Source organism: Hippopotamus amphibius, chromosome 4, assembly GCF_030028045.1.
Source record: "Hippopotamus amphibius kiboko isolate mHipAmp2 chromosome 4, mHipAmp2.hap2, whole genome shotgun sequence".
Lineage (NCBI taxonomy): Eukaryota > Metazoa > Chordata > Mammalia > Artiodactyla > Hippopotamidae > Hippopotamus > Hippopotamus amphibius.
This window is the reverse complement of record NC_080189.1, coordinates 16,665,221-16,690,326: the sequence shown is the minus strand read 5'-3', so window position 1 is coordinate 16,690,326 and position 25,106 is coordinate 16,665,221. Positions and strand designations below refer to the sequence as shown.

General features: G+C 40.6%; 1 protein-coding gene across 2 annotated transcripts in view; it reads right to left on the bottom strand.

Annotated features, from left to right (window-relative positions):
* DGKI (diacylglycerol kinase iota) overlaps positions 1–25,106 on the bottom strand; it is a 456,175-nt gene that overhangs the window by 289,658 nt on the left and 141,411 nt on the right. For both annotated transcript variants that reach the window (XM_057733401.1, XM_057733402.1), the window contains exon 2: positions 5,242–5,350. In XM_057733401.1, coding sequence (XP_057589384.1) covers positions 5,242–5,350 — 109 coding nt within the window. The remainder of the gene's footprint in view (positions 1–5,241; positions 5,351–25,106) is intronic.

Genomic DNA, 25,106 nt, shown 5'->3' with positions numbered 1-25,106 from the left:
CACGGCATGACGTCAAAGGGAGCAACCCCCATAGGTTGTCACCATGAAAGGAAAGAGAGGATGCCATTGGGAGGAATGTGAAGATCAAAAACTGTGTGTGCTTTACTTCTTAGCACAATGCACTAGATTAGGACGGAAATTTAAAAAGAGTTACTTGGGACTCAATAGCATAAATCCATTTATGTTTCAAACAGGCTTTTGACTTGTGTCTACCAAAGCCTTTTGGGAACTGGAGATTCCCTGAGTGCCCATCAGCTCCCAGAAAAATGCTCCTTTCTTGTTGATTAAGCAAAAAAGCTGCAGTCAATGAGTCCCTGACATCTACTAGACAGCTAGTAGACCTACGATGCTGTGCTGTCCACTGTGAAGAAGATAAACAAGCAGAAGACATTGTTCTTCCTTTCAAAGTGTCTGAAATCAAACTAGAACCTAGAATAAGAAAGTCAACCACAAAACATGAATTTGGCTCTAAGACAATTCATTCTTGGTAGAGGTTTTATGAAGGATTAAAACAGAAAGTGAATAAAATAAACAGAACTAGTTCAACCAAAAAAAAAAAAAAAAAACAGTGTAGCCTGGCTGAGAGCAGGAGTGGAGTCTCTGCAGGAAAGAGCCATTTTCATCTTGGGTGAAGCTGACTGTCCACTGTAGTCAGTAGAAGACCCCGGCTCTGTACTGAGGCCTGATCTGGCTATTCCCCATCATTAAGCCTTCTCTCCCTGACATGCATGGAGGGGACGGCCTGTGTGCAGGCGGCAAGAGCAAAGGTTGGCGAAAAGTCATCAAGGAAATGACACTGCATGGGGCAGAGAATCCTGTAAGTCAAAATAAACCATTTGAGTAAATCACAGCAAAAGAGAAGTTTCCGGACTTCAAGAAACAGACTAAAAATAAGAGAGAGATCGTATGTACCACCAGGTAGGGAAACGAGAATATGAAAATGGAATACTTCAAGGAAATTATTAAGTTCATGTACCCAAAGCATAAAAACTGACCCCTGCAATAGTAGTCTCCCAGCCAAAATGCACAGTTGCCTACAGTTTAGGCTCACCTGGGTCTCAGGCACCCCACAAGCAGGCCACACTCCTCAAAGCCCTTTGCAAGGGGATGTTTAGGAAACAATTATGCCCCTTCTGCAGACTTTGGTACACCAGAGTCAGCAGGGGGCCCTCTTGGAATTCTACAATAAGTAGAAACTTGGGACCAAGATCCAAATTCCAGGTTCACCCTGATTTGTTTTCAACTTCACATGCACCATGAACAGCTCTTGCATCTGTTTTATCACTGGTAAAATGAAGAGAGGAAAGGTGACATAAGTCAGGGGGTCATAGTACCACAGGCTTTTGAGATGACCCACCACCCCTGAGCTAAGTGGTGATGGAGCAAAGAGAATCTAAACCCAAGAGTCAAGCGGGTAGAACGCAGAACAAGGCAACTCTCCACAGCCCTGCTTCACCGTTATGCCAGAAACATCCCTTAGCACTACTGGGGCCCCTTACCTCATCAAAGGCAAGAAATTAAAGTTCCTCCTTTTTTACCTTTATTTTAAAAAATTTTACCTCCCTCATTCTCATTTGGGAGACTCTGAGGAGGCTCCAAGCCAAATCAGTGCTCAATAAATAGTAACAGTTAAATAAAGTTCGATCATTTCAATGCATTTAGTCCAGAAATGTGGGCTGACAGAGAGAAGTGGTTACACTGCTTTTTTTGGAGAGAAGCAAACAAAGGGGTGGAATAAAGGGAGTGGTTGTAGGTCAAGCCAGAGGACTAGTCTTATATTGGGGTTGACCAAAAAGTTCATTCGGATTTTTCCATAAGATGCCAAAGAAGATTGTGGTACATATATACAATGGAATATTACTCAGCTATAAAAAGGAATGAAATCGGGTCATTTGTAGAGGCGTGGATGAACCTAGAGATTGTCATGCAGAGTGAATTAAGTCAGAAAGAGAAAAACATCGTATGTTAATGCATACGTGTGGAATCTGAAAAAATTGGAATAGGCGATTTTATTTACAAAGCAGAAATAGAGACACAGACATAGAGAACAAAGGTATGGCTACCAAGGGGAAGGGGCTGGGATGAATTGGGAGATTGGAACTGACATATATACACTATTGATACTATGTATAAAATAGATAACTAATGAGAACCTACTGTATAGCACAGGGAACTTTACTTGAGGCTCTGTGGTGACCTAAATGGGAAGGAAATCCAAAAAAGGGGGAATATATGTATATGTATAGCTGATTCACTTTGTTGTACAGTAGAAAGTAAGACAACATTGTAAAGCAATTATACTCCAATAAAAAATTTTTTAAAAAAAGATGTTACAGAAACCCCAAATGGACTAGTTGGCCAACCCAATACTTTATTTATTTTTTCAACCCAATACTTTAAATCTAACAAAGAAAATCCTGATTTAGCTTCTTGAACAAGCGGGCAAACTAAAGTGACATAAATGAAGTTGGTGTAAAGCACTTAGGTTAGGAAAAGCCAAAAATTTGGAAGCAAGGGCAAGTCTCAGAAAAAAAAAAAAAAAGTCATTGAGATGTTTTTAACAACCTGCTTCTTCCTCTCATCTGAGAAAAATCGTTTCCATGACTATAATAAGGAAGTATAGGGCTGGTTTCCGTCTGCTAACATCAATATTAGCTCACAATCACGGGGTTTTTCAGAGTCACATCTTATAACTCCTTCCGCATCAGGTCTCTGAATAAGCCCTGAGATGGCGTGTCTTCAGGGAAGGCTTTCCATTTTCCCTCCACTGTTACACATTCCCACAGGAAACACTGTGTTTCCTGCCACCGTGATAATTCATCAGGGCACCATGGCAAGGTGGCCACCATCGAAGGGGCTGAAGGACTAAAGATCAGCTACTCATGACCCAGTCTTACTTCCTATTTGCTCTTCCCAAACTGTGTACTGCTGCCTCCTACCACGAGCCAAAAATACCATTTTGATGAAACATTAGAGCATATACCTCTCTACAGGGATCAGAAAAATAATACCTTCCAGTCAAGCTTTGGCTCAAGAAGGAAAATTCTTTCTAGAAGCATTTTCTGGTAACTCTTTCCAACATCAAATAGGGATGAATCGTCCTTCCTCGTGCCCCAGTGACGGTCTCTGTACCCCTCTATTCCAGGTGTCACCACCCTGTATTTTAGCAGTCAATGTCTTTTCTGCCCACTGCATTCTAAGCTTCTTTTTTGGGGGGAGGGGCACCTCACAGCACGCGGGATCTTAGTTCCCTGACCAGGGATCAAACCCACACCCCCTGCAGTGGAAGCATGGAGTCTTAACCACTGGACCATCAGGGAAGTCCCCATTTCAGCAGGTACTCAACAAATGGTGACAAATCAATGAATTCATCAATTACTTCATTTCTGAATAAATAACCCACAGGCTGTACAGTTTACAAAGATCTTTCATACTCACCGCCCCATTTGATTTAACAACAGCCCTGAAGTCCCCCTTAGGGAGGGGTCACCATTGTCCCCATCTACAGATGAGGACACTGAGGCTGAAAGAAATCAAGTGACTTGACTAATGTCACACAAGGGGCAGAGAAATGATTTAATGGACATTTCTATCTAAATGATACAAACTGTCTCTCATTAGAATCTTGCATCTCAAATAGGATCCTACTACACTGGATCAGAGGATTTGGAACACCATGAATATTAAACTCATTTTTTTGGGTCCCTGATTCATAACACACTCTCATCATTGGCCCATGCATATCCCTCTTTTATTCTATTTATTTGTTTGTTTATATATTTCATTATTTTTAATTATGTAAACACTGGTATAAATATATTCTATGAGTATAGAATATATGGTTTAAAAGTTTACTAAATAACTGTCCTGAAATAAAGGGAAACTCCAGGAGAGGAACAGTCTTCCGGAACACCAACTCAACGTACACAGGTGCTACCTGAGCACTTCCCGGACTCCATCAAGGAAGAAGTTGCATTTCAGTTAAATCCAGTCTTTTGCCAGGTACTTCATACATCATTGCATACATTGGTATGTGTCCAGAATATAAAATAAGGATGTTAGTGTGTTCTTGGGAAAGAGGAAGGAATATTACAGTATAAAAGGACATTAAACACGGCATATGTGCAAAAAATAAAACTGAGTTTAAAAACTCCTCTCCTTTCCCCCACCCTGCCATGGTCTTTCTTATGGGAAGATAAGAACATAGATTATTCCCTCTGTTCAGCTCAACCAGAAATGCTAAACAAGACTCATCATCAAGACCAGACTGGCAGAATCTCAGAGCAGCCCTCCTCTAGCTTCATCCTGTTTCTTACATTCCTTCAGGAAGGGACGAGGCCTTTCAGTCTACAGTTAGAAGTGTCTTCAGCCAAGAACCTGACTCACTGAAGACCCTCAATAAATGTATTCTGACTTAAGCAATTCAGATTTCAATCTTCAAATTAACAGTTTTTGTAGATGTCTTTTGGATAAAACATTAAAATCAGCTAATATATAGCAGATGCAAACTATTATATAGAGAATGGATAAACAACAAGCTCCTACTGTATAGCATAGGTAACTGTATTTAATATCCTGGGATAAACCATAATGGAAAAGAATATGGAAAAGAATGTATATATATATGTATAATTGAATCACTTTGCTGTACAGTAGATATTAACGTGACTGTGTAAATCAACTATACTTTAATTAAATACATTTTTAAAAAATCAGCTAATATACCCACCCCACTGATACGAGACCCATCTACCTTTGGGTTAGAGGAGGAAGTATAGCAAAGAGGAGGACATGGAGTGCCTGGAATATAAAGTGAGGTCATCCTCTCTCAGGAAAAAAAGAAGAAGAAAAAAAACACCAAAAAAGAAAAAGGCAGCTTGAGCTAAGGAAATCAAACTTGGACTTTGTGATGTCGCTAAGGGTAAACTATTCACCGTCAACTTGGCAGGGACCCATAAAGCATGTGCACAGAGGTACTTTTAATCTCACAGCTGCAAATCCAGGCAATAGTGCTTCAAAGGATTCATGAAGTTTTTATTTTAGTCTTCAATACTTCTGACTTCATATAAAGGAGCTATGTTCCTAGGGATCTGAAAACAGAGCTATGGCTTAGATACCTGAAGATTGGTCAGTGAACAATATTAAAAATTATTAAGCCTTGCTGGTAGCTACAGGAATTGTGAGAATGAGGGAGACACACATGCAATGGAATGATACTGAAATGAAACCGCCAACACCTACACTCCAGTCCAGAGTCGCTCTGGGCTCCTTTGCTGGCCCATTTGCCACAGGAAAGCTGAGGGGATGTGCAGGAGTCAGATGCTGCAGGCCAGCCCGGGAGATTGCTTTCCTGCAGCAAGAAGACAAAACAGAAAGAAAAACCAACATCAGAAGGTAATACAGAGCGAAACATTTCCCGTGGGGCAGAAACGAAGCCTGAGTTAGTTTCCGTGTGAAAACCTTTGGAAACGTACTGGAGTACATCTCTCTAAAGTGCATGGTGAAGACAGAGGGTGGCAGGTCTCAAAAGACAGAGAGATTAAGGGGGACCACCTTAGGGCAATATTGCTTCAGGACCAGAAATTAAAATGTGAACCCCTATGCAGGGTAGAGGGTGGAATGCAGGTCTCTGTGTTTACAGAAAAAGACCTAAGGCTGGTGTGGTCCCAATTTTAAGACAATTTTAAAGCTGCCAGAAACTAAAAAGCAAGAAAATCAGGCTCATGAGGTCTTTGATTGAAATTTCTCCATTTCCCAGCAAAGAGCTCTCCAAGCTGGTTACCGCCCCAAGTTCACACTTGTGCGTCTCAAGAACATCCTCCCTTTCCCTTGTGGTGGACTTCTATACGTGGCCTGAGGTTCTAAATGGGAAAAGACTGATTTGCATCCTAGAAATCGCACACGCTGAAAGACCAATATCTTACCGAGGTCCGTGGTAAGAAAAATCCAAACACATTGGTTTGACTTTAGATTTGTTGAGTGGAACATAACAGAATTAGGGTCAGAAAGGAGGGAATGAATAAGGAGAGGTTGAGAAAGTCAGGCCTGACCTTTGCCTGCAAAGATAAGAAATAAGAGGAGCTGCTTTAGCAAGCAAGCATGACTATTGTTGAGCAAAGGGGAGGGAGGACATAGCATAGTGGAAAGAATGAGGACAGCAAGATAAAGGAAGAAAGCAGCGATCACCCACGAAGAGCTTGTGGTATCACCATGAATAATACACGTCCAATTTCTGAACAGCTCCATCAAAAATGTCAGACAATGGTCTCGAGTTTAAACAGGAGTGCTGATTTGTGGATTAACTAAGTGGCTCCCTGGAAGGGAGAGGCGCATTCCTCTCTGGGACTGTCCACGTGTGCTCTGAGAATGACCTGAACTAGAATCAGGTGCGTCTGGTGATGCTGCAGCTCTGAGTGCCGAGTGGGTCTGAGCGGGGGAGGGGGGAGCAGGACTCTGTGCTTACACATGCTTCCCAGGTGCTTCCTTCTGTTGCTAAAGTCTTCACACTGCTCTACGGGAGTGTGAAAGCATTTTAATCTAAAATGGAACCAGAGGATATGAAATGGAGAGTCTCACACATGTGCCCTCAGGCAAATAAAACGTTAAGAACTAAGAGATTGATTTCCAGTAAATGCCTGATGTACAGGAGGCAGAAACTTATCCCTCAAACAATGAACATCCACCAAGAATCTCTCCCCATCCTTAAGCCACTGAACTTGCTGCCTGGATTCTGGCTGGACTCTCCCCTCTTTGCTCTCTTTGACCATAAGGACAGTGTGTCCCAAACCATCAACGGATTCACCCACGGCTTATTGTAGTTTGAGTGTCCGACACTGCACTTCCTCTGCTATTCCCATATAACTCAATTTCTGGTCATTTGAGCTTGCTTCGGTTTACTTTTTTATTTAGGTTGACAGAGCAAGTATGTTTGGGCAGGCGAGGGGGCACTCAGTACCTCAGGTCTATCAACAAGAAGCCTGAAGGAAAGCATCAGCCACTTCATTACCCCCTGTACCCCCATTAGCTCTCTGCAGCCTGTCTCATAGGATGTGAACACTGCAGAAAGAACCTGCCATCTCTGACACTGGACCTGCAGACACACTGAGTCCCCAGGGAGGTTCATATCCTCACACAGAGGAACAAGGCTACACACAGACAGTGAGATGGGGAGAGGAAGGCAGGGATGGCCAGGTATACGGTGAATCCCATCGTGACCCAGCAGAATCTAAAAGCATTGTTGGACTCTAGAAGATAGATGATCTCCCTGTACTGTTCACTGATCTCTGCAAACTCCACCCAGACACGGAATTTGTAAAGGTGAGCAAGATGAAAAGCAGAGCCAAAACCCAAGGAAAGGCTGGGTAGAATCCAGAGAGGAATCCAGGATTGTGCAGCCAGGAATCAAGGATCAAGTATGTCTGAGATTCAGCAAGTGTCCAGCCTTCTTTTTCTTCCAATTCTTCTTCTTCTTCCAATTCTTCTCCTTCTTCTTCTTCTGCCCCTCAGTCCAATGGATATTCCATTTTGTTAAGCCATAAGAAAAGAACACTGGAAAATTCTTATATGGTGAGCCTTCATCCCGCAGGCATTTTTTCCTCCACCTGAGTTCAAAGAACTTCTTTAGCACTTTTCATTAGGACTTTTCTCTGGCTTTGAAGGACCCTGTATGGTGATCTGAATCACGAGTTTTATCACAAGAAAGCCAGATCTCTGTGAAGTCAGAAACTACAGGTTCCACTTTTGATTCCCTAACAGTCACCACAACCTAAATTTAAGTGTTCTAGCAAAAAAATACCAAATGGTGCCTAAGCACAAAGCCTTAGAACAGCTGAAGAATTCCTAAATCTTAGGTGAATGAGAAAAACACAAATCCTTCCTTTTCTCATGAACAGCCACAGAGACTTGTGATCATAAAAAAGAAAGAAGAGAGGAAATAAAATTCTATTGTCACAGTAGAAACCACAGAACAAATGAGTTTAACTCACCAGAAGTTGGAGACTGACCACCAAAACCTGATCACTCTTGCTAATGAGGACTGCCAGCAAATTGCTCAAAGAACCAAATTAGGATGCAAGGGATTACATGTGTCTCTAGAAGAGCAACGTGGCTATAAGATAAGAGACATACTAACTAACATTTAACCCTGGATAGGCCCTGCAATGAAATTACAGTCAGATCACACTCTCTCCCAGCCTGTGAATAGAAACGATTAAGTAAGGGCTTTTGTTGATTATTTGTTCCTCATTGTGGATGCAAATTTAAGGTTGGTTTTTTGTAACATTAATAGAAGAAAATTGTATATCTACCACACATAAAAACATTAATTAGGGGGGAAATAAACAAGAAACATCAAAGTGGCTGCCAGTTTGTAACTGTAAATGGGCCTCACAAAAGGACATTACATAAGAAAGAGAATAAGAAAAATATATAGAGGTACTACAGGGGGTGGGAGGTAACTTCTGATTATAGCTTTCCATTCTTCTAAATAACCATGGGAGAAAACTCTTTTTTCCAATAGTTCATACATGTATACACATTTTGTTCCAAAATAAGAAAGTATTTCTTTGTTTCTAAGACCTCAAATAAAATTAGTATAAGTTATTTTTCTATTTGGATTCATCTTGGTTTCAGAAGATGACATTTAAGAGTCTGGTAGAATTTGATGTGTGTTTTGGGGTGGGGTTTATGCTCCAATTTGCTCCAATAAAAAAAAAAATCAATGGGGTTTCAATTTTTATTCTTTCCTTCTGCTCAGAATCTTCCTGAACCCACAGTCAGTAAAACTGTGAAATGCCAATGATTCTTTCTATTAATTTTACAGCAACACTTTGTCGGGGGATGACTGTAATGGCAAAAAAAAAAAAAAGTCTTTGAAAAAGAGAAGCGTGATACTAATCATTAGAGAAATGCAAATCAAAACTACAATGAGGTATCACCTCACACTGGTCAGAATGGCCATCATCAAAAAATCTAGAAACAATAAATGCTGGAGAGGGTGTGGAGAAAAGGGAACCCTCCTGCACTGTTGGTGGGAATGTAAGCTGGTACAGCCACCATGGAAAACAGTTTGGAGGTTCCTTAAAAAACTACAAATAGAACTGTCATATCACTGAGCAATCCCACTACTGGGCATATACCCAGAGAAAACCACAATCCAAAAAGATACATGTACCGCAATGTTCACTGCAACACTATTTACAACAGCCAGGACATGGAAACAACCTAAATGTCCATCAACAGATGAATGCATAAAGAAGATGTGGCACATATATACAATGGAATATTACTCAGCCATAAAAAGGAATGAAACTGAGTTATTTACAATAAGGTGGATGGACCTAGGGTCTGTCATACAGAGTGAAGTAAACCAGAAAGAGAAAAATAAATACCATATGCTAACGCATACATATGGAATCTAAAAAATAAACAGTACTGATGAACCTAGTGGCAGGACAAGAATAAAGACGCACATGTAGAGAATGGACTTGAGGACATAGGGGACAGGGACAGGGAAGCTAGAATGAAGTGAGAGAGTAGCATTGACATATATACACTACCAAATGCAAAACAGATAGCTAGTGGGAAGCTGCTGCATAGCACAGGGAGATCAACTCGATGATGGATGATGACTTAGAGGGATGGAATAGGGAGGGTGGGAGGGAGGCTCAAGAGGGAGGGGATATGTGGATATATGTATAAATACAACTGATTCAGTCTGTTATACAGTGGAAACTGCACAACACTGTAAAGCAATTATACTCCAATAAAGATCTGAAGAAAAAAGAGAGAGAAGCATGATATTAATGATGAAATAGATATGAAAAGAAAATGTTCTAAAATGCAGTTTCAGGCACACAAAGTCACAGTTGATGTCAATTACCTGCCATGAAAGACCTTGAACATATTTAAAGTATAAAAGCCATCATACATTTTAAATAGCATTCTATTATTTCCTTCACTTCATTCAATAAGACTATAAACTCCTAAAGGACAGGGCTCAATTCATCTACTAATCTTATTACCTTCTAGCCCAGGGGTAGACACAGCATATATTCAATAAATGCTTTGAGTTAATGAATGAACTTGACCAAGAAGCTAAGCAAAACAGCTTGCTGATTAGATCAAGGGTTGTGAAATCGGATTAGGATGATCTGAGTTATAGTCCAGGCCCTGCGTTTCAGTGATATTCTTTCCTGAGAGCGTCAGAAATCCCTCAAAGCAGCTCTTTAAAGATAAAGGCAAAGAGAGGTAGAATCCAGTGCTAAGAAGCCTAAAAGACCTCAAAACGGCTTTGTGATCAACATTCAAATGGAATCTTTTGCTACAACATTTGTAAAGGGCATATGATAGTGTTAATATTTTGGCAATGTATCTATTGAAAGAAACATGCAGCATATAATCTTCATAAAGAGAATTTTTAACTTATGGGAAAGCACATAAGTAAGTAGTTATTTAGCCAGGATACTCTCTAATTTCCCATTTTGCAAATTTCTCTCAATTCAGTTTGGTTCTCCTTTTGTTCCAGGTTGATGTGATTCCCATAATCGATCCATCCCCATCTTGCCAACTCCCTCTCCAAGTGATGCTTACCTGTGGGAATAGAATGAGGAGCCTGCCTGCTTGGAGGAGAAGCTCCAGAGAGTCAGGAGGTCCCCTTAGCCAGGAAGTCTCTTTTTTTTTTTTTTTTTTTATTATTTTATTATTTTTTTGGGGGGGTACACCAGGTTCAATCAACTGTTTTTATACACATATCCCCATATTCCCTCCCTTCCTTGACGCCCCCCCCTCGAGTCCCCCCCACCCTGCCCCAGTCCTCTAAGGCATCTTCCATCCTCGAGTTGGACTCCCTTTGTTATACAACAACTTCCCACTGACTATTTTACAGTTGGTAGTATATATATGTCTGTGCTACTCTCTCGCTTCGTCTCAGTTTCCCCTTCACCCCCCGCCCCCTCCCATACCTCGAGTTCTCCAGTCCATTCTCTGTATCTGCATCCTTGTTCTTGTCACTGAGTTCATCAGTACCATTTTTAGATTCCGTATATGTGAGTTAGCATACAATATTTGTCCTTCTCTTTCTGACTTACTTCACTCTGGATGACAGATTGTAGCTCTATCCACCTCATTACATATAGCTCCATCTCATCCCTTTTTATAGCTGAGTAATATTCCATTGTGTATATATGCCACATCTTCTTTATCCATTCATTTGTTGATGGGCATGTAGGTTGCTTCCATGTCCTGGCTATTGTAAATAGTGCTGCAATAAACATTATGGTACAAGTTTCTTTTGGGATTATGGTTTTCTTTGGGTATATGCCCAGGAGTGGGATGACTGGATCATATGGTAGTTCTATTTGTAGTTTCTTAAGGAACCTCCAAATTGTTTTCCATAGTGGCTGTACCAATTTACAGTCCCACCAACAGTGCAGGAGAGTTCCCTTTTCTCCACACCCTCTCCAACATTTGTTGTTTCCAGACTTTGTGATGATGGCCATTCTGATCGGTGTGAGGTGATACCTCATTGTGGCTTTGACTTGCATTTCTCTGATGATGAGTGATGTTGAGCATCTTTTCATGTGTTTGTTGGCCATCTGTATGTCTTCTTTGGAGAAATGTCTATTTAGGTCTTCTGCCCATTTGTGGATTGGGTTATTTGCTTTTTTGGTATGAAGCTGCATGAGCTGCTTGTATATTTTGGAGGTTAATCCTTTGTCCGTTGTTTCATAGGCAATTATTTTTTCCCATTCTGAGGGTTGCCTTTTAGTCTTGTTTATGGTTTCTTTTGCTGTGCAAAAGCTTTTAAGTTTCATGAGGTCCCATTCGTTTATTCTTGATTTTATTTCCATGATTCTAGGAGGTGGGTCAAAAAGGATGTTGCTTTGATGTATGTCAAAGAGTGTTCTGCCTATGTTTTCCTCTAGGAGTTTTATAGTGTCTGGCCTTACATGTAGGTCTTTAATCCATTTGGAGTTTATTTTTGTGTATGGTGTTAGGAAGTGTTCTAATTTCATTCTTTTACATGTTGCTGTCCAGTTTTCCCAGCACCACTTATTGAAGAGGCTGTCTTTTTTCCATTGTATACTCGTGCCTCCTTTGTCAAAGATAAGGTGCCCATATGTGTTTGGGCTTACTTCTGAGTTCTCTATTCTGTTCCATTGATCTTCCTTTCTATTTTTGTGCCAGTACCATACTGTCTTGATCACTATGGCCTTGTAGTATAGTTTGAAGTCAGGAAGCCTGATTCCACCAACTCCATTTTTCCTTCTCAAGATTGCTTTGGCTATTCGGGGTCTTTTGCGTTTCCATACAAATCGTAAGATTTCTTGCTCTAGTTCTGTGAAAAATGCCATTGGTAATTTGATCGGGATTGCATTGAATCTGTAAATTGCTTTGGGTAGTACAGTCATTTTCACGATGTTGATTCTTCCAATCCAGGAACATGGTATGTCCCTCCATCTGTTTGTGTCATCTTTGATTTCTTTCATCAATGTCTTAAAGTTTTCTGCATACAGCTCTTTTGCCTCCTTAGGCAGGTTTATTCCTAGGTATTTTATTCTTTTTGTTGCAATGGTGAATGGGAGAGTTTCCTTAATTTCTCTTTCTGCTCTTCCGTTGTTAGTGTATAGGAATGCAAGAGATTTCTGTGCATTAATTTTGTATCCTGCTACTTTACTAAACTCATCCATTAGTGCTAGCAGTTTTCTGGTAGAGTCTTTAGGGTTTTCTATATATAATATCATGTCATCTGCAAAGAGTGACAATTTTACTTCTTCTTTTCCAATTTGGATTCCTTTGATTTCTTTTTCTTCTCTGATTGCTGTGGCTAAAACTTCCAAAACTATGTTGAATAACAGTGGTGAGAGTGGACACCCTTGTCTTGTTCCTGTTCTTAGAGGGAATTCTTCCAGTTTTTCTCCATTGAGAACAATGTTGGCTTTTGGTTTGTCATATATGGCTTTTATTATGTTGAGGTAATTTCCTTCTATGCCCATTTTCTGGAGAGCTTTTATCATAAATGGATGTTGAACTTTGTCAAAAGCTTTTTCTGCATCTATTGAAATGATCATATGGTTTTTATCCTTCAATTTGTTGATATGATGTATCACGTTGATTGATTTGCGTATATTGAAGAATCCTTGCATCCCAGGGATAAACCCCACTTGATCGTGGTGTATGATTTTTTTAATGTGCTGTTGTAGTCTGTTAGCTAGTATTTTGTTGAGGATTTTTGCATCTATATTCATCAGTGATATTGGTCTGTAGTTTTCTTTTTTTGTGACATCTTTGCCTGGTTTTGGTATCAGGGTGATGGTAGCCTCGTAGAATGAGTTTGGGAGTGCTCCGCCTTCTGCAATATTTTGGAAGAGTTTGAGAAGGATAGGTGTTAACTCTTCTCGAAATGTTTGATAGAATTCGCCTGTGAATCCATCTGGTCCTGGGCTTTTGTGTGTTGTGAGATTTTTAATCACTGCCTCAATTTCTGTACTTGTGATTGGTCTGTTCATGGTTTCTATTTCTTCCTGGTTCAGTCTTGGAAGATTGTATTTTTCTAAGAATGTATCCATTTCTTCCAGGTTATCCAATTGATTGGCATATAGTTGCTTGTAGTAGTCTCTCATGATGTTTTGTATTTCTGAGGTGTCCGTTGTGACTTCTCCTTTTTCATTTCTAATTCTGTTGATTTGCATCTTCTCCCTTTTTTTCCTGATGAGTCTGGCTAATGGTTTATCAATTTTGTTTATCTTCTCAAAGAACCAGCTTTTAGTTTCATTTATTTTTCTTATGGTTTCTTTCCTTTCTTTTTCATTTATTTCTGCTCTGATCTTTATGATTTCTTTCCTTCTGCTAACTTTGGGGTTTCTTTGTTCTTCTTTCTCTAGTTGTTTTAGGTGTAAGGTTAGGTTGTTTATTCAATCATTTTCTTGTTTCTTAAGGCAGGACTGTATTGCTATAAACTTCCCTCTTAGAACTGCTTTTGCTGCGTCCCATAGGTTTTGGGTTGTTGTGTTTTCGTTGTCATTTGTTTCTAGATATTTTTTGATTTCCTCTTTGATTTCTGTAGTGATTCCTTGGTTGTTTAAGAGTGAATTGTTTAGCCTCCATGTGTTTGTATTTTTTATAGTTTTTTTCCTGTAATTGATATCGAGTCTCATGGCGTTGTGGTCTGAGAAGATGCTTGATATGATTTCAATTTTCTTGAATTTGCTGAGGTTTGATTTGTGACCCAAGATGTGATCTATCCTGGAAAATGTTCCGTGTGCACTTGAGAAGAAAGTGTATTATGTCGTTTTGGGATGGAATGTCCTACAAATATCAATGAAGTCAAGATGGTCTAATGTGTCATTTAAAGCTTGTGTGTCTTTATTTATTTTCTGTTTGGATGATCTGTCCATTGATGTAAGTGGGGTGTTCAAGTCTCCCACTATTATTGTGTTACTGTCGATGTCCCCTTTTATAGCTGTTAGCATTTGCCTTATGTATTGAGGTGCTCCTATATTGGGGGCATAGATATTTACCATTGTGATATGTTCTTCTTGGATGGATCCCTTGATCATTATGTAGCGCCCTTCCTTGTCTCTTTTAATAGTCTTTACTTTCAAGTCTAATTTGTCTGATATGAGTATTGCTACTCCAGCTTTCTTTTGACTTCCATTTGCATGGAATATCTTTTTCCATCCCTTCACTTTCAGTCTATATGTATCCCTTGGTCTAAAGTGGGTTTCTTGTAGGCAGCATATAGAAGGGTCTTGTTTTTGTATCCATTCAGCCAGTCTGTGTCTTTTGGTTGGAGCACGTAATCCATTTACATTTAAAGTGATTATTGACATGTGTGTTCCAATTCCCATTTTCTGAATTGTTTTGGGTTTGTATTTGTAGGTGTTTTCCTTTTCTTGTGCTTCCTACTCAGAGAAGTTCCTTTAGCACTTGTTGTAAGGCTGGTTTGGTGGTGCTGAATTCTCTTAACTTTTGCTTGTCTGGAAAGCTTTTGATTTCTCCCTCAAATCTGAATGAGATTCTTGCTGGGTAGAGGATTCTTGGCTGTAGGTTTCTCTCTTTCAGGACTTTCAGTATATCCTGCCATTCCCTTCTGGCCTGCAGAGTTTCTGTAGAAAGGTCAGCTGTTATCCTTATGGGTTTTCCCTTATATGTTGTTTGTTGCTTTTCTCTTGCTGCTTTTAATATTTTTTCTTTGTGTTTAATTGTCGTTAGTTTGATTAATACGTGTCTTGGTGTATTTCTCCTTGGGTTTATTCTGTATGGGACTCTCTGTGCTTCTTGGACTTGGTGAATTATTTCCTTTCCCATGTTGGGGAAGTTTTCCACTAGAACCTCTTCAAATATTTTCTCAGACCCTTTCTTGTTTTCTTCTTCTTCTGGGATGCCTATAATTCGAATGTTGGTACGTTTAAGGTTATCACTGAGGTCTCTGAGGCTGTCTTCTAGTCTTTTTATTTTTTTTTCTTTTTCCTGCTCTGTGGCATTTATTTCTCCCATTCTATCTTCCAACTCACTTATTCGTTCTTCTGCCTCAGTCATTCTGCTGGTTATAGCATCTAGAGTATTTTTAATTTCAGTTATTTTGTTATCCATTGCTGTTTGTTTTTCTGAGTTCTTATGAACTGTTTCTTGTACTTTCTCTATTTTGTTATCGAGATTTTGTATCATTTTTACTATCATTACTCTAAATTCTTTTTCAGGCATTTTTCCTATTTCCTCCTCATTTATTTGGTCTTGTGGGTTTTTTTCCTGCTCCTTTGCTGCATGGGGTTTCTTTGTTTCCTCATGGTTGTCCAAGCTTTTGGGGTTGCTTGTCCTGGTGATAGAGGTGTTTATAGAAGACTGTCCAAGCCTCAGACTAATGTCCAAGTATTGGATTAAACGAATATTCAGTCTAGGAAACACATACATGTATAAGACACACAATTATTGAATCCATTAGGACATAAGGCTCTAGAAAGACCTGACAGAACCCCAGTGTGCTATCAGATATTCAAAAGGAAACCCAGCAGAAATTGACAACTGAAACAGAACAAATCAGAGACAAAAGCAAAAGCAAACAAACAACAAATAACACCCTACACATACAAACATCAATCCAGGGAGATTTTGTAAGCTAGGATCAAATATAGAAATGAGCTGGAGTACCACCAGAGAGAATGGAGATTCTCAGAATGTAATTAGACAACTGTACTAAGAACTAAGATAAAGACAACAGCCTAATATTAATACCAAGGCAGTGCATCATCTGGAGAATAGAGCAAGGCGTCTGAGCAGACCGATAGTGTTGCTTATTAGTATGTTAAGATAAAATACACTTAAAATGGCTGGAAGAAAGGGGAACAGAAGAGCGTAATGTGGTTGGAAATATGCAAAGAAAAAGAAAGGAATAGAAGTGTATAAAAGAAAGGGATGAAAGGAAAGTATGAAAGATATTTTGTCCGTACTACCAAAAACTTAGCTAGATATAGAAGTATATAAAAAGGCAAAAAAAAAAAAAAAAAAAAAAAGAATAAAAAATATCCTTAAAAAATTGTGTTGTAAAACTTGTAGATCCCTTAGGGTTAAGATCATATTTAATAAATCAAAAAAAAAAAAAGAGAGAGAGAGAAAGAAAAAAAGAAAAAAAATCCAGAACTGATCCCAGAATGGACCAGTTCAATAGGTATTGATACTACTATTTCTGTTTCCTTAGCGTCTCAGCTGTAAGTGTCCTTCTCCTTGCCTTGGGTTTTTTTTTTTTTTTTTTGCGTTATTCTGTGACCAGCAGAGCTTCCTTTATTGTTCGTCTGTGAGCCTCGGTGTGTGGGGAGGGAGAGGGTACAATAGTGGCTCCTTCTCCTCGGAGTGAGTGAGCAGTGGCGCACTGTTGTTTCAGTCAGGCTTGGAGGTGCCTGTTGCAGAGGGCGCTGGTGGCTCAGGCGTACACTGAAAGTCTTAGAGTTGGGCCTCTCTCGGGGTTTTTTCTTTTTGATGCTGGTTTTTTTTTTCTCTCGGCAGCCTCCCTGCTGCTGGCGATGCAAGGAGTTTTTATCTAGCCCCGCCCGAGCGCCTGAGGGTACTTGTTATCCCTGAGCGCCTTAGGTGGCCTGCAGGGCGTCTCTCCACTGCCGGTTGCAGAGGCACCGAAAGAGAGGGAGAGGCTATGCGCGCGGCTCCTCCCCCCCCCCCCCCTCGCCCAGGAGCCTGCAGCCTCCAGCCGCCATCATGGCCGGGCAGCTCTCAGGGACCAGCACTCCTCTCCGCGGACCTCCTCCCTCCTGTCCTCTCGGTCCGTCACGCTACCGGCAACAATGTTTCTCACCCTGAACCCGCTCTCCGGTTCCCACGCTCCCGCTCCTGGACCTTCCGTTCAGCCGCGGATCGATGTCTCGGTCCGGGAACGCTGAGCTGCGCTGCGGACCCTCCGTATGTTTCCCACTCCCTCCCGTCTGCCACAGCTCCGCCGCTTCACCCTCTTTGAGCCCTCGTAGATGCCTCCCTACCGGCTATGTCGGGCTCCCCGCAGCCCTTTCTGGTGTCCGAGGCCGTCTGCTGGTGTTCAGCTGGTTCTCTGTGGGAATGACTGCGTCCTTCCGTGCATTCCCAATGCATCTGTGGAGAGGAATGCACTCCACGTCTCTCTACTTCGCCGCCATCTTTTTCTCCCAGGAAGTCTCTTAAGACAAGCAACTTTCACATGAGAGATTGGTGAACTCATCTCCTTGTTCTAGAAAAGAAACCAGCCGCCTGGTTTCTCCAGCTGCCTGGAGCAACTAAGCCTGTGCACCACAACTACTGAGCCCACGAGCCGCAACTACTGAAGCCCATATGCCTAGAGCCCGTGCTCCGCAACAAGAGAAGCCACCGCAATGAGAAGCCTGCACACTGCAGTGAAGAGTAGCCCCCGCTCTCCGCCACTACAGAAAGCCCATGAACAGCAATGAAGACCCAACACAGCGAATTAAAAAACAAAAAAAAAAGCATCCCACATTGTTTCTAGGCTGATCCAGACCAGCTGCCTCCATATTAGGGAGAATCTACTCAATATATAAAAAATTGTCTCCAGCCCCACACAAATTCCAAATATCCCACCAGAGATTTATGTAGAGGAATACACTTTGTGTAATTATTTGAGCCAAAACCTTAATTCATTTTACATATGAACACAAAGTATTTTTTGACGATCTTAACATATTGACATTTTCACGAATGTAATTATTATTGAACCAAAGGTTGGGTTTAGTTTCCTAAGGATTGAAGGTCATTCAGAGAATCACCACTGGTATTGACTCTTCAACATGTTACACCTGTATTTCTCTACATTTGCAGCTGTTATTCTCACAGTGATTCTCCAACAGTGATTCTCAACCTGTGCCTGTGGTGGGGCTTGAGAACCGGTCTACTTAGAGGCCTTCCAGATATTTCTAACATGAATCGTGGGCTGAGAACCACTGTTCCATGTAGATGTGCAGGCATCTGACCACCTCATTATGTCTGCTAATGTGACTAAGCCCTGGCATTTACATACTGAAATATATTTACCCATTCAACAATGTATTTACTAAATGTCTATTTCATACCAAGCACTGTTCTAGATATATGACAGATGAATGAATAAAACAGACATAATTGTTGCCTTTGTGGAGCTTCTAACAGGAAATACATTTCACCAGGTACCGTTTCACTTCATGTATCTTACATATCCCTCACAATAAGACAGGTGCTTTTATTATTCCCTAATTTACAATATAAAAAAATTATAGCACAGAATGGTTAAGCTACATGCCCAAGACCATACATATGGGAAGAGGTCCATGTGAGATTTGAATCCAGGCATCTTACTCCTGATTGTACATATTTAACCATCACAACAACACACACTTGTACGAAATGGTGACAGAGCACACACAGCAAAAGAAACATACGATACAATTAGCTTCTTACCATCCTAAATTTGTAATTTACTCAATTATAAATGTCTGATCTCCACAACAAGAACATAAGCTTCTAGAGAGAGGCCAATTTGCAAGGCATTAGCTTGCACAAGTTGAGAACACACTTTACCATACCATCACCAGCTATGCAGTCAAGCTGCTTGACCTCTCTTAGCCTCCGTTTCCTTGTATTTCAAATAAGAACAATACTATCCAACTCAGAGAGTAGCTAGGATCATTCTTTTTTAAACACATGTAGGATGCTTGGCACATGACAAGCACAATAAATAGTCCTGGCTATTATTATTTTCTCACATGTACTGGCCGCCCCCACAGCATCCAGCCAAAGCTAGGTATATGGTAAATCTCTGAATAAATATGTGCTTTTTATTCAATTGCTCTCAAATATTCCAAGTTCCCTGGACACTTCTGTTCATTCAATAAACATTTAACAAGCTTCCATCATGCATCAGGCAGTTCAAAGGGGTTATTCAAACAGAAGATTCTTCTTCTAATCACAGTAAATAATTCCACAGTTGCCAAAGGAATCATTCTTCTTCCCCGACTTGCCTGACCTCCTAGAACAAAATTAAGCAGCACCACACTCTCCCGTCAGACAAATTTACCAACATATTTTTTTTAAATGCAATCCAAATGACATTGGAGTTATTTCATCATATTCATGTAAATGAACGCAATACCCAAAAGGCATGTGTTTGTTTGTTTAATCTGTAAAGCAGACTGGCTGCTAAATGCCCCTGAGAACTTGTGAACCCAGTGTCAGGATTTATTTCCCAAGCCTAATTCATCATCAGCACATTCCTAGAGCAATGCTGGCATGAAGTTGGTGTGGGATGTGGCAAGAAACCTCACTTTGAAATGAGGAGAGATTTCTTAACTGGGATTCTCTCAGGAGTGAATGATATCCTTCTCCTTAAGGTATCAGTTGAGGGGAAAAGTAATCCTTGGGAATGAAGAAAAAGTAATCATACTATGTTCCCCCCACCAAAATTCATCTGATGAAGTCCTAATCCCCACTATACCAGTATGTGGCCTTATTTGGAGATAAGGCCTTCACAGAAGCAATCAAGGTAAAATGAGGGCATAGAGTGGGCCCCAATCCAATATGACTGATGTCCTCATGAAAGGGAAGATCTGGATAGACACACACATAAGGAGAACGTCATGTGAAAATAAAGGCAGAGATCAGGGTGATGTAACTACAGGCCGAGGAAGGCCAAGGACTGCCAGCAAACCACAGCAGCTAAAGAAGAGAGGCCTGGACCAGATTCTGCCTCACAGCCTCCGAAGGAACCAATGGGCAGGCGGGCACCTTGATCTTAAACTTCCAGCCTCCAGAACTGTGAGACAATAACTTTCTATTGTTAAGACGCTCAGGGCGTGGTACTGTGTTATGGCAACACCAGCCAATACACACACTTTACATACACACACATACATCTTTAATAGCAAATACACACACTTCGAAGCCAGACCCACAATTTGAATTTACTATGACAGGGTTGGGCTAACTTCAAACTGTTGACTTCTCTTTTCCAGTTGCCCCATGAAACTTTGGGTGCCTTCCTATCATAATTCTACAACATTCTCACACAGATAGTGAGCAGCCGACAAAGTTTTGTGTGTTTTTTTAATAAATTTATTTATTGATTTATTTATTCATTTATTGGCTGCGTTGAGTCTTCGTTGCTGTGCATGGGCTTTCTCTAGTTGCTGCGAGCAGGGGCTACACTCATTGTGGTGCGCGGGCTTCTCGTTGCGGTGGCTTCTCTTCTGGAGCACAGGCTCTAGGCACTTGGGCTTCAGTAGTTGTGGCACGTAGGCTCAGTAGATGTGGTGTACGGGTTTAGTCGCTCCTCGGCATGTGGGATCTTCCCGGACCAGGGATCAAACCCTTATCCCCTGCATAGGCAGGAGGAGTCTTAACCACTGTACCACCAGAAAAGTCCCCGACAAAGTTTTATTTAACTAATTAATGAGGTAACCAATAGGGGAGACAAATACAAAATCCAAGTGTATATAAGAAATTATGTGTGACTAACTATTTATAACAGTCAGGGAGGAAATGCCTAAAAAGACTGCTAAATCTGCTGCAACAGTAGCTAACTTTCCAGAGGTTAATAAGACCTTAGCCCCTGTGGCATTAACTTTTCTTTGGTCTATAAAATCACAACACATCAGCTTTTCACAGGTTAACCTCTAATTTTATGGGGATAAAAACTGCCAGCCCTCTATCAGTTGCGGATAATTAATCAAATATACAGAGACAACAAAATTACAGTACCCAAGAGTATCAGGTAAGAGTTAATTACTAAGAAACAAGGTTCTGCTTCTATTGGAACAGCTAATTAGGATATGCTCTAATAAAATAACATTTTAAAAAACCAAACAATAACCCTTTTTCCACTGTCAAAATTTGGGATAATTTTATTCTCACTACTCATGGTTCAAACTATTAATTAGAATTTGCTGTGTACTTTTACATATGTCTGGAATATTCTGGAAAATTGCACAGAATACATGATCTTACTCTCCCAACAACAGTAATAATAACACTCTCCATGGGACACCTAGTACACTTGGGACATTATTTTAACCATTTTCTCTTAGGCTGGAAGCTGATGTTTGCAAGTTTACTGGAGAGTCTGTGGGGGAGTGAGGTAAGCAGGACTGGCAAAGTAAGAAGATGAACTGTGATGTGATTATAACAGAAACCTCAGCTGATCTCACATAAAGTTCTGGAGCTGGAATGGCCCTTCAGAGCTGTCCAATTTCAGGCAAAGACAAGACTTTGAACCTTCACATCTACCCGTCTTTGGTTATGGGCAGCCCCCTGGGAGGGCATAACATGGGCAAGAGATTCTTTCATGTTGGGGCAATGCCTGGGGACCATTAGCAGCCAATACTCCTCTAAGCTGGAAAAATAAGCACCTTGGTCCTGAGAAGGCATGTGAACAGCAACCACTATACACCTCTAACACTCATGACAACTTGCAAAATGGATCATTTTCTTATGTCCATTTTACTGATGGAACAACTGACATTAGAAAGTTGAAGGCACTTACATAAGCCATACAGCTCAGAAGTCATGAAGCCAAGATTGGAGCCCAGATGTCTGGTTCCACAGGCTCCATCAATCTGCATTCCTTCTAAAAGGGAGAAGGAGGGGAGAGAAGGAAAGGTGTAGAAAGAGGGAGAGAAGGATGGACACGGTGGTACAAGCACTGGGCATGAAGTGCCTTGAAGTCACTGATGGAATGCCCTGGTGTGGGGGTGGCAGAAGGACATTTTAAGAACACAGTCTAATGTCCAATTGGAAGTTGTATTGCTATCACAGAAATGCCCCCTTGCCTCCTCCTCTGTATTTCCCACTCACTCTTATATTGGGTTGGCCAAAAAGTGCCTTCAGTTTTTAATTAAAAATAAAAGACACATTTTTCATTTTAACCAAGAACTTTATTGAATAACGTATTCACCCTTTTGTTCCACTACCTACTGCCATTTCTCAGGCAACTTCATAATTCCATCTTCCCAAAGCTTTTTATCATTTTGGGCAAAGAACTGTTCCAGGTGCCTTTTACAGTCTTCCAAGGAATCGAAAATTTTTCCACTGGGAGAATTTTGTAAATACCTAAATAAATGGAAATCTGAAGGTATAATGGCTGGTGAAGATAGTGGATGAATCGGAACTTCCCAGCCAAGCTGTAAGAGTTTTTGCCTGGTCATCAAAGAAACATGTGGTCCTGCATTATCCTGATGGAAGATTATGTATTTTCTGTTGACTAATTCTGGACGCTTTTCGTCGCGTGCTGCTTTCAATTGGTCTAACTGGGAGCAGTAGTTGTTGGAATTAATCATTTGGTTTTCCAGAAGGGGCTCACAATAGAGGATTCGCTTCCAGTCCCACCATACACACAACATCACTTCTTTGGATGAAGACCGGCCTCTGGTGTGCTTGGTGATGGTTCATTTCGCTTGCCCCACGATCTCTTCTGTTCCACATTATTGCACAGTATCCACTTTTCATTGCCCATCACAATTTGTTTTAAAAACAGAATGTTTTCATTACGTTTAAGTAGAGAATCTCATGTGGAAACAGGGTCAAGGTTGGTTTTTGGTTTTTTTGTTTGTTTTTTGTTTGTTTTTTTGCTTAAATTACGTGGAACCCAAACATCAAAGTGATGTACATAACCAAGTTGGGGCAAATGATTTTGAACGCTTGATTTGGATATTTTGAGTATGCCAGCTCTCTCCTGCATGCTAAAATGTTGATTGTTCTCAGTTAATGCCTCAATTTGATCGCTATCAACTTCAACTGGTCCACCCGACTGTAGAGCACGGCCAGCAAGAAATCTCCAGCACAAAACTTCGCAAACCACTTTTGACACGTTCGATCAGTCACAGCACCCTCTCCATACACTGCACAAATCTTTTTTTTGCATTTCGGTTGCATTTTTACCTTTCTTGAAATAAGAAAGCATAATATGCTGAAAATGTTGATTTTTTTCTTCCATCTTCAATATTAAAACGGCTACACAAAAATTCACCAGTTTTGAGAAGTGTTTTTTTAAGTGCACGCTGATATGACAGCTGTCACATACAATCTAACAAAATCGTTTTGAATGAAGTTAAAAGCAACTAAGTGCTTACTAGAGCCACCTTAAAGAAAAAACCGAATGAACCTTTTGGCCAACTCAATATCTTCAGGGAAGTCTACTCCTGGCTTAGAGGCAGTGGCGTTTTATGAATGTGGAAGTCGGAGAAGGGCCTGAATTTTACATCTAGGTCAATGAATATAGAATAGACTGCCTACTGGGATAGAAAGATAATCCGAAATTGAACAAATTTAGAAAAAGCATGAGCCTGGGAACAGAAATAACCTTATGAACATAAGCCCTTTGGGAATCCACAGAATTTAGGGGAAAGAATTTAGATTTCCATAGGGTTGCTCCCAGTAAAACCAGCAACAGGACACATTTGTCTTGAGAGCCCTCCCTCCCCATTTCCATGCTAGGACACTTCCCGAAATCCTTCAATGTCCTGTTACCCTGGCACCTTTGCTGCTTCCACCGCAATCTTGTTCAACTGGTAATGCTACTGAATAGGTAACCCAATGGTTTTGTCAACTGAAAACAGTTTAGGATATTTCCCTCATAAGGGTAACTACAGTCTCAAATGAGACTCATGGAAATGCAAAAACCTTCACGATCCACAGGAACAGAGTCAAATGATAGTCAAAGTAGTTAAAATAATTTTCCTAAGCTACAATCCAGAATATTGTAAATATAGATGGGGTGGGGGTAGGGTTAGAGGCAGAGACCTACTGCCTACTTTGAGACCAGCCCTAGGCATGATGGCTAGATTTACAGAGAGGCTCAAGAGCACATGTCTTCTCAACTTGTATCAATGAGAGAAGGGTCCTGGCAAAAAAGAGAACTCACCTCAGATGGTTTAGATGAAGACTTCCATAAAGGACTTATTTAAAAATAGGGTTAGGGAATAAACTACTCCCTGATCTCGAGACTTACAATAAAGCTAAAGAACCCAGGAGCATGTGGTATTGGAGAAAAGAGATGTCAAAGTACCCAGAGACCAGAGAGCTGGTGAATGTCTGTCTTGGTGCAGTAAACCAGAATCAGTAACAAATCGGTGTACATTCTCATCCTTCTCTTTAGCAGCCAAAGGAAGTCCAGGCTCATCAATCTCTTCTCATATTTCTTATTTTTCAACTCTTTTAGTCACATCTGCAACTCTACCAGACTTTCTCTGAAATCAACTTGGCTCTCAGCTATATCTCTGGGTCCAAGGTAGAGGGCAAAATACCCTACTTAAGGTCAAATAGTTAGTCGGTGGTAGAGCCAGGAATAGAGATCAGGTCTCTCCACCTCAGCCCAGCTTATCTACATTATCACTGTATGGCTTTCGTCCATCCCATCCAGCTTGGCCAGCAAGTGTACATATTCTTTCCATTTTCCCTGCCCACCCCAGCAACTAACTCATCACTACCCAGATTCTCATGCTTCATATGTGCCCTGCAGCGCTACTTACAAAAAAAAAAAAATCATAATTAAAATTTTTAACAGGCTAGAAAGAAAAAAAAAATTATTCAATCTGATAAAAGGTATGTCTGAAAAATCTACAAGTAACATCATACACAACATTTTCCCC